The 10,979-nt window shown below is 42.4% G+C and overlaps 1 protein-coding gene across 1 annotated transcript in view; it reads left to right on the forward strand.

The window, feature by feature from the left end:
• B3GALT5 (beta-1,3-galactosyltransferase 5) overlaps positions 1-10,533 on the forward strand; it is a 50,924-nt gene extending 40,391 nt beyond the window's left edge. Inside the window, exons 2-3 of the mRNA XM_075197263.1 lie at positions 2,241-2,356; positions 8,209-10,533. Of these exons, the coding sequence (XP_075053364.1) occupies positions 8,209-9,156 (948 nt within the window). The 5' untranslated portion in view covers positions 2,241-2,356 and the 3' untranslated portion in view covers positions 9,157-10,533. The remainder of the gene's footprint in view (positions 1-2,240; positions 2,357-8,208) is intronic.
• Positions 10,534-10,979: the final 446 nt, after the last annotated feature.

The raw sequence follows: 10,979 nt of genomic DNA on the forward strand, positions 1-10,979 counted from the left end.
TGTTAAAGCCGTACAATGCTTATATTTATTGTACAACTTTAATAAGAACTTTCATTGCCGCAACAAACTGTTATGCGACAGACATTGTAAATGTGTTTAGATGGGTATTGGATTTACTAAGGCTGATTTCCGAAAGTTTAAAAGTGCAAATGTGTTGCGCAAGTGCTCTTGTGTGACATCATCAGTTTTACGAGTAAGTGGATCGGTTTGAAGGCATAGATGACAACGTTTGCAAAGGGGCAAAAGTTTGCACTGTCCAGTAGGATGAGTTGAGGAGCTCCTTTGCGAGTACGGACTAGATGCCTAGTTGTTGGAGAGAACGCATTAAAAGGGGATTACACTGCTTTGCGGGAGGGCACATAGACCTTTTTTTCCGCAAAAAGACTTGATATTTTCACCACCCCTGAGGTTTGTAGATTGGGTTTCATCCGATAATTTTAATGATATATATTTTGAGGCTAATATTGAGTTGAGCTCAATTTGCAGCCCAAATGCACACCTAAATTGCGGGACGCAAAAATGACTTGGTTATGTTGAGTTGCGTGTATCCTATGTTAGAAGGCCACACCGAGATACTTTTGACAACTTGATGGTGATGATTGATGTTTTAATATGTATTAAAAAAAACCAGAAAATAAATTAAAGAACAAAAACAGCATCACCCCCCTCCAACCAAGTACCAGCTGTCATAGGCTGGGGTTCACCCCACAAAAGCCACAACCTGCACCAGACTATGACATGCTGGGCTGGTCACAGTCCCAGTCTGTTCAGCATGGGGCGGAATTCCCTTGGGTAATTGGGCCTGCAAGAAAAAAAAATAGGTTAGGGAAATTCTTTTATATGTGTCACTTCTGGTCCCAGGAAGCCTTAGCAGCCATACACTGCTTAGGTGACGGCTTCAACTGAATTTTTAGGTAACATCTGAGACCTAAATATCAGACATGACATTTGATGAATGAAACTAAGAGATTTGTGATGACTGAGTATAAGAAGTGAGGTGTGAGGAGGATGAAAAGGGAAATTTAACATGCCACGTCTAAGACACAATATTGTTTTAAAAAAAAGGTTCATACGCCAATAGTGGTCATTTTTTATATCTGTCGCTTCTCTATCTCCAACTGATGGCAGAAAAGATCACCGCGCCCCCCCCCCCCCCCTCCTTAATTCCAAAAAGTCAGAATAATATTTCACTATCCAGTGGCCAAGGTGTTAATTCTAATTTTGAACGGGGATTGGTCTTACGACCTTTGGGGGTAGGCATAAGCACAGCTTATAGTAGGAACAGCACCCAGGCCTTTGGGATTGTTCAGCGGGCAAGGTGTTAATACAAATTTAACCCAGGAATTGATTAGCTGTCCTCCTACAAATCACTATCTCCTTTTCAAATGCCCTCTGACAAACAAACATAACTGGCAGACACAGTCAGTCTGCTGCACAGACACAGGTTCCCAGCTCTCAGCATGTCATGTGATGGCACAGGGGGGAGAAGAGGGATATCACATGGCAAGCTAGAGCTCATAGGTTCATTCCAAAGCCTCTCTGCTCACTACATCGTGTGCCATGTGGTTGTCATGGTAGTTCAGAATCATAAATCATTAATAACATCCTGATTCCAAAAAACAAAGGACCATGGAAAATACCAAGATTCCTCTCATAGCCTTCCACAATTTATGTTAAAAATATAAAACCTAATATTTTCATATGATTGCTGCTTTAATATAGGGGTCTATCAGTGTGTGGGATGTGTGTTGTGATTTGTAACTGGGGCTAAAGCTGTGTCTACACCATAGTCAAACCGAGGGGGGGGGTTAACTTGTGCCTGGAAACCCCCCTCCAAGCCTGGGGCACTGTATAATTGAGGTGACTGGACCCTGCCCCAGCTTCTCATGCTTGAAAAGGGAGAGGTGTGCACCTAGTCCACCCAGCATTGCCCATGTATATTATGGGGATAGGAAGAGTTGGAGAGCAGCCAAGCACTGTCTAGAATTATAGCCACGCCCCCATGCATGCTGGTCTCGCCCACTGGCGGCGTGGTGTGGAAACCCCTCTCTACAAATCCTGCATTTGCCCCTGTGCACCATGGCATGTTTTTAACGTTTGCACTTTGCTTTAGTATTATGTTTAGCACTTTCTTTTTTTTTCATGAGATTTAATTTTATTTAGGCTTATTTTACTATGTTTCACTGAACGTTACCCTCATTTACAACTGTATTTCTAACTGATGGTCAAATTATTTTTAGGTGTAACATGAATATAACCGTCATCATTACCTGCCATGAAATGAATTCTCCCTCTAAGATGAGACCTCTAAAGACAGACAAATTTTCCTTATGAATGTATACTTTAAGATTACCAGGTAGGAAATTTTGTATTATTAATGTACCAAATCAAATTTGTTGCTACATATGAGTGTTATGGGTTGGGGAATTTTCATCACTGCAAATGCAGATATTTGGTTACTCGTTCGGGTAGCTTTGCTGTTTAGACTTGGAACAATGTATGTGTACAAAAAACTGCAGGAGTTTTAATACGCTTCCTTCGTCTGGAGGATTAGAGAAAAGCAGCAAATCGCAACTTCGATAGAATAATGCACGGGAGCAGCTTGAGCATTTCTGCCCCGTAATGACCAGTCTGGGACTGCTACCACCTTATGGCATGTGACCAGCCCAGCCTGGCATAACCTGCTGCTGGTTGCCACCTTTATAGGGGAACTCCACGCACATTGTCACCCTCCCCCCAATCACATTAATGCTAATCAGCCCGTGCTATAGCGGTGCTGCTTAATCATTTAAGGGAAGAGGGGGGGGGGGGGGGAGTGCTGGTTTTTATTTATGTATTTATGTTTTCCTTTTGTAAAAAAACAACAAAAACAAGAGAGATACAGCAGTCATTATCATCAAGTTGATGATGATGACTTGCATATCTTTAATTCGGCAGCATATAAACCGCTCTGGGGCTCATTACAGTTGGACATAAATCAAATGTTTTGTGTAATTTGCATTTCCTTCCCCTCTAGATTGTAAGCCTTCATGAACAGCGACCTCTTTCCTGTTTTTTCTGCCTACGCCTCCCGGGCACTGGATTGCTCCACGCCAGCTTGTTCCCTACTTTGTCCCCTTCAATCCTCTGCACACACCCCCTGTTACTCTGCTTCTAGTTACCATTCTGCTAATTGTCTAATCTGTAGTCATTCCCCCCAACTTCTTTTTCTGCTGCTGTTTTTTCAGTATGTCATTTTGTGGTTTTGCTGAATCCCATTGTACGTCACTATATATATATATATATATATATATATATATATATATATATATAATATATATATATATATAATGCCCTCTAGTGTCCGCTTAATAAAATACCCCTAAATTAAACTTTTTCATAATGAAAATAAATATATTCATCCTACAATCGACCGTTAAATGTATACTTAATTAACTTCATTCAAATATAATTATCTTTAACATTAATGTAATAGCCCCGCATTTAATAAAGAGCTATCACATAACATTAATATACCACATATTATGATTACCTCAACCAGCTCCCACATAACATTTATACCAGCAGGCCCCATATTCTGTTAATAGCCCCAAACTACCCCAGTATTAAATTTACAGTATCATCGTCACAGCTTAAAATATTAGATCCCACCATTAATTAGCCCCCAACACTATTACATACTTGCCAACTCTCCCGGAATGTCCGGGAGACTCTCGCATTTCGCGAGAGTCTCACGGACCCCCGGGAGAGTGTGGCGATCTCCCGGATCTGCCCACTTTCTAGTGAAGTGGGCAGAATTAGGTCCAAAATGCTGCAATTCACCGGGAATCGCAGCGTTTGGCCCCGTCCCCTGCTGTAAAATGACGCGGATGTGCGTCATTACGTCACAGGGGCGGGTCCAAAATGATGCACATTTTGGAGCCCCTCCCCCCATCACGCCCACCTTCCCCGGCAGGCTCCCGGAAGCCAACTTTCAAAAGTTGCTAAGTATGCACTATTATCTGAAATGAAGCACACAATAGCATTCTTTTAAAAGTTGATTTAAATAGCTGCAATTAAGAAGGTGGTCCAGAAATAAAAACCCCTTTCCATACTCAAGAAAGAACTAAAATCCTGTTCCACTTGCTCATTATTTCCTGCATCAAATACCTCCTCCTCACTCGCCTCCCTCACAACTGCCTTTCTCCCTTTTCAATCCATCATGCTACGGCTAGACTTACCTTCCTCATACTCTGCTACACTCTGTAAATCCTTTCTCTGCCTTAAGAATTAATGCTTAGACATCCCTGTCCTCCTACTAACGAGATACACTCAGCATGTCATCTCCTCTCCGCCTCTGACCTTCAACTGTTTCCCCCCATTTCATTATTAACTCCTCCTAATCCTGTCTACAAGACTTCTCCAGCACTGCTCCTCACCTAAGGAACTCCTTGCTTCGTCCTAACAGACTCTCCCCCAACCTTCAATCCTTAAAAATGTCACTCAAAACTCACCTCTTCTTGCTTCTAGCCTACCCCTAAGCCCTCACATCTTCTGCCACTGCATCATGTGTCCACCACATTCACTCTTGTCCATTTGCACCTATATGCCTCTTATTACCGTCTCAAGATAGAATGTAAGTCTCATGGGCAGGATCATTTTTCCAGTGTGTAAAATACCATAAAAATTAATGACAGGAGAAAGAAAAAAAAATGAATAAGAAAAGTGCATTTGAAAAGTAGAGACTTGTGTGCCTTCCGTTACATGTGTGGCCTCCGTTCTAACCAATTTGCAAATGATTGTGTATCTGCATGAGCACTGGTAGGCATCCTGTGGCTCTACTTTGATTTGAAAATAGACATTAAGCCGCATTTATCTGATCTCTGCTATCCTTCACTCTGCACTGCTTGAGTCGTGGCTTCCCCCGTTCTGCACTGCTACTTTATGCTGATCATACATGTATAAATAGAACACTAGAAAACAGATAGTGTGGCCCATTGCAACTAACTAGCTGCTTTCATTTTCTAAACAGGACTGCAAAAATTACGGAGTCTGGCAAGATCACCTTTTTTCTGTCCATTAGTTTTTTTTTATAAATGAACCCCCAATGTACTAATTTGTAATAATACATTATATATTCTAGCAAATATTCTAAATATTATAGTACATTATAATATGCTATACATGTAAGGGGAACTTGGCATGGAAGAAACCTGTGAACTATGTAAAACGCTGACAGCTAGCGGCCAGGACTCAGCAGTCTGCCGCAGAGTGGCCAATGCTACTTTTTTTTAAAAGGGAGGGGCTAATTAAGAGAAATAAATATAAAAAAATATCAATAGGAGAAACCACTTATCTATAAATGTAGTACATGAACGAAGAAACAAATCTGAACAAGAAACAATTCAATTTATATTGCAATTTATTTTTGATGGGTGGCCGTAAGTATTATTATTATGTATTTATAGGGCGCCACAAGATTTCCGCAGCGCTGTACAGAGTACATACAGTGGACCATACAGGGTAAAACAGTGCAGAACAATAAACAAATAATACCAGGACTCCAAGCATAGTTAGTACAGTGAAGTTGGAGCAGAAGAATAGGTGTAGAGACAAGAGGGAATTGGGCCCTGTTCGTAAGAGCTTACATCCTAAAGGGAGGGACAACAGACAGTAGGCACAATGGGGAGTCAGTGGAGAGGATCTAGCACAAAGACACGAGTAACGGGCAGAGGATAAAGAGGTGAAGAGATCAGGCATGGATGACTTTGAAGGTGCACAGATTAGGGGACAGTCAAATAAAGCTTCAGAGGAGGGGGACAACCCGGGAGAAATCTTGGATTCTGGAGTCAGATGAGGTGATGTCACGATCTGCCTGCAGCTTGCTGCTTTGTATTGGCAGCTCCTGCCTCCGGGACTATTACACTTTATTATTGTGTGTTAGCACTCTTGTCCTTTAGGGTTAACCTTGCTGCACTATTATTCCTTGCACCTGGATATTTCACTATTTATACCTGTCACTCCCAGCATATATTGCTGCTTATTGTTGTTACATGCTGTTGTTGCTTCCATTCTGCTCTGCTTCTGAGTTACCTGCTGCTTGGGATCTCTCCATACCACCTGCTTACCTGCATCAGCCGTGTACCTGGTATTTACTTTTGCATTTCCCTGCAAAGCTCATTATTACGCCTTCTGGTTTGTACTCTTCAGCAAATAAATATTGTGTCTTTTCACCATATTCATGGCACCGTAGCTCTGTATTCGTGCATTGAATTGTGACAGGTGATCAGTGTGGATGAGAGGCGCGACGTTCATTGGCTGATCGCAGGGAGTGGGAGGGGGTGTGAATGGAGAGGAGTTTGGAGATATATGGGGCTATGGAGAGAGCCTTGTTGGGGAGGCTGAGAAGTTTGAAAAGGATTCTGTAGGGGAAGGGGAGCCAGTGTAAGTCAAGGCAGAGAAGGGAGGCAGAAGAAGAGCGATGTGAGAGAAAGATAAGTCTCACAGCCGCGTTGAGTATACAATGAAGGGGGGCGAGGTAGGAGCAGGTGAGGTCGGTGAGGAGAGGGTTACAGCAATCAAGATGTGAAATGCTGGATAATGGTTTTGACGACAATCTGAGATAGGAAGTGCCGGATACGGACGATATTGCATAGCAGGAAGCAACAGGATTGGGCAAGAGATTGAATGTAAAGGCAAAAGAGAAGGAGGAGTCGAAGGTGAAACCCAGACAGCGGAGTTGGGGAACAGATGTGATGGTGGTGTTGTTGACAGTGATAGAGAGTTCAAAAAGGGATGCAGATCTAGAAGGAGGGAAGACAATGAGCTCGGTTTTGGGAATGTTAATTTTGAGAAAACGTGAGGACATCCAAGAGATGGTGGAAAGGCAGTCAGATACATGAAAGAGGAGGGGGGGATCAGTAAAAGAGATGTTGAGTTGAATGTCATAGGCATAAAGGTGATACTGGAGACCAAATAAAGTGATGAGATCGACCAGGCAGGTAGTGTACAGCGAAAAGAATAGAGTAGCAAGAACAGATCCCTGAGGCCCTCCTACAGGGATGGGGGAGGGAGGGAGGATGAATCAGAAGTGGATACAGAGAAGGAGCGGTTGGCAAGGTATGATGTAAACCATGTGAGGACAGAGCCAGATAGGCGGAGAGAAAGAAGGGTCTACAGCAGGAGGGGGCGGTCCATGTCGAAGGTCATAGAGAGGTCCAGGAGGATGAGCAGGAAGAAGTGAACCCTGGATTTAGCCAACAGAAGGTCGTTAGTAACCTTGGCCAGGGCTGTTTTAGTGGAGTGGAGGGGGCGGAAGCCAGATTGGAGAGGGTCAAGAAGGGACTTGTCTGAGAAGTGCCTAGTGAGGTGGTTGCAGACAACTGGCTATAGTAATTTAGAGGCATAGGGGAGGAGTGAAATTGGGCGGTAGTTAGCGAGTAAGGTGGGTTTAGGATTGGGATTTTTCAGAATAGGAGAGGGAAGAGCTTGTTTAAAGGAAGAGGGGATGATGCCATTGCAGAGTGACAGGTTGACGCGGTGTGCAAGGTAGGAGCAGGCAGTAGGGGAGAGGGGGGCAAAGGAGGTGAGAGAGGGTAGGATTCAGGTGACAGGTAGATGGGGGAGAGGAAAGAATGAGGGAGTGGACCTCTTCACCCGGGGTAGGGCGGAAGGAGCACCAGAGTTGGTGATCGGGGGAAGGCGGAGTGATGAGGGTGGCAGGAGAATGATGCGAGGAGATGTCAAGCCTGTTAGCCTCAATTTTGGAGGAGAAAAAGGAGGCAAAGTCGGTAGCAGAGAGGGAGAGTGGGATAGGAAGGGGGGGGGAGTTGAACGTGGCAAAGAAGTGGCAGGGATTGAAGGACTGAGAAGATATATGGGAATTAAAGAAGGATTGTCTAGCGAGGGAGAGGGTGGAGCTAAAGGAAGAGAGGATAAATTTGAAATGAAGAATGTTGGCCAAGGAGCGAGATTTCCTCCAGAGGCGCTGAGCAGCACGAGTGCACTTCTGAAGGAAGCGGGTGAATTTAGAGTGCCAATGTTGGGGTAACAAGCAGCGACGTGAGGGGGGGGGGAAGAGGCTGGGACAACATCATCCAGGGTAGTGGAGAGGGAGTTGTTGTAAAGGGAGGCTAATGATTTAAACATAAGTATATTTTTCTGCTGATTGTTTTCATATTGTGATGTGACTTACTCTTATTTTATTTTTATGCTTATTTTATTTTTCAGATGCCCCGGAGAAAGGTGATCTTTGCTGCCACGCTGCTGTTCTCCTGTTTGACCATGTTGTTGCTCACCCTTCACAACTACAATTTGTGCTACTTTTGTTTCAGCAACTATGACCATTATATTTCCTATAAATTAGACTACGATAAGAAAATGTTCATGGAGCTGCCTGACGTGGACTGTAGACAGACTCCCCCATTCCTGGTGTTACTAGTGACCACGACGCATGAACAGAAAGTTGCACGAATGGCTGTTCGGCAAACATGGGGGAAGGAAAGATTGATCAAAGGTAAAAAAGTGGTAACGTATTTTCTTCTGGGTGCCAAGCAAAGTGGAAAAGAAGAGGGCAGGCTGACAGATGAAATTATCACCTACAAGGACATTATTCAAAGAAATTTCATCGACTCATATTACAACTTGACCCTTAAAACATTACTGGGCATCGACTGGATTACTCACCATTGCCCTCAGGCCAGCTACGTTATGAAGACCGACGTAGACATGTTTGTTAATATATTTTATCTTGTTGAACTGCTTTTGTTGAAAAATCAAACTTCTAATTTCTTCACGGGGTTCCTAAAGGTGGACGAAAGTCCTATACGGAACATATTGAGCAAGTGGTATGTAAGCAAAAATGAGTATGCAGGGGAGAAGTACCCTCCGTTTTGTTCGGGTACAGGCTATGTTTTCTCTGGGGACGTTGCCCGAAAGATATACAATATTTCTGCCACTGTACAGTTCTTAAAACTAGAGGATGTTTATATCGGGATGTGCCTGGACAGACTAAAAATTCCCTTACAGGAACTTCACACCGAGCCAACATTTTTTCCTTTAAAACCTTCATTTTCCATCTGTAAATACCGCAAGATTGTAACGTCGCACGAGGTGCAGCCCCAAGAAATTCGGCTTTATTGGGAGGCTTTAAGGAACTCACGAGACGAACAGTGTTGAGAAACATTCACAAATTATTTATAAGAGCGGACGGTCCCCTGTGGAGTGTTCAGTTTTTTTTCTGGACAAACAGGACACAGACTCTTATTCAAATATGGCAATAACGCTTCCTATCTTAGTGATAGAAAATTTAACATTGCCGCAAATTTATTATTAAAATATCCCCAGAGCAGTTAAGTGATAATCGGCTGCATGGAGACACTGGCTGTAGTCTCACCGCCTTGCCAATCTTGGTGTGTCTGCACATACGTGACCCGTCTCTGCCAGCTCACGTATGACAAGTGGAAGGGGTTGCCAAAAATTTGTAAAAAAAAAAATATATATATATTTTTCTAGTGGTTCATTTTGAACAAGTGCTTTGTTTAAACACTGTTTTTTGCGAGAGACAGGACTTTTATCAGCTTAATAAATAGAGCCCATACACTCTTATTCCGTTGTATAATACAACTTGTATTGGCCTCTACTTATTTCCTAAACACGTGTTCCAATTGATTGGTGTTCTCTTATTGTGTAACTTACAGAAAGGTGAATTAGGAAAATACAATAAAGTTTAGGGGTGTATTTACTAAACTGCTGGTTTGAAAAAGTGGAGATGTTGCCTATAGCAACCAATCAGATTCTAACTGTCATTTTGTAGAATGCACTAAAGAAATGACAGCTAGGATCTGATTGGTTGCTATTGGCAACATCTCCACTTTTTCAAACCCGCAGTTTAGTAAATCAAGCCCTAGGTGTGTGTCAAAGTGGTGGGTAACTTTAGTAAATCTTTTCACCATGTTACTTTTCAGCGTGTGGTACTATCATTGTATAAAGGTCGGACTTTTTATATATTGACTATTAGATGCAAACATTCATTTTATTAATAGTACAGCACACCTGCACCTCCGACTTAAGTTGACAGGGAAATATTGGAGCATACCATTCCACATTCCACACTGCACTGAAATTGTTCTGTTCGCTAACATAATTTACTACATAATTATACTTTAAGTCACTTTAACTTGAAAGGAACATGCTTATTGTATCAACCAGCTTTGTTTACTCCATATAAATACATTACTAGTGGGAAAAGTTTGGCAAATTAGACCATTCCCTGGTCCTTTTAAGCCACGCCCACTTAACAGGCCACACCTCTTCTTTTAAAAAAAGAATCAAAACTTTTGGGAGATATTAGTATGATACATTAAGATACAATCCACAGAATAATATGCTGCAGTATAACAGAAATAGTACTGTGCAAAGTTAAAAGTAACATTACTAACTGTCCATCTAGACAAATCATTTTTTTATGTGTTAAAGGGATACTAATATTGTTTATATCAGGAATTGTGTGTCCAATCATTGATGTTGCAAAAATAAAATGACAAATACATTGTGTTTTCTGTGTTCACTTTGAATTGGAATCACTGTGACTCTAATGATAAATGAAAAACTGCATAGGGATGAATGTATGACTCCCAGGCTTGTAAGCTTCCATTTCAGGGGTTAAAGGTTTCCCTGGCTTGTTTTGAATTATATCCAATCGGCTGCACTGGGAGAGGCAAACAGGTTCTCCCTCATTTGATTCAAGAAATCCAAGGATGAGTATTGGTCTCTGAGTTTGGTGTAACATGCATTCTATAGGCTCCCAGTAGCTGTTCTTTGTCTCGTTCACTGTTTTGCTAACCCCTTTATCCTTTTATCCTCCCTTCTCTCTCCTTTTGTATTTCTTGGTCTCACTTAGATTTTCCTCCTTAGCTTCTTCTTTTCCTCTCATCTCATCTCCTCAGTCCTCCCCACCTTCCATTTGCTGTTTCCATCCCATGCTTGGCTCCGTCAGGGGG

The sequence above is a fragment of the Mixophyes fleayi genome, chromosome 2 (genome assembly GCF_038048845.1).
Source record: "Mixophyes fleayi isolate aMixFle1 chromosome 2, aMixFle1.hap1, whole genome shotgun sequence".
Classification (NCBI taxonomy): Eukaryota; Metazoa; Chordata; class Amphibia; order Anura; family Limnodynastidae; genus Mixophyes; species Mixophyes fleayi.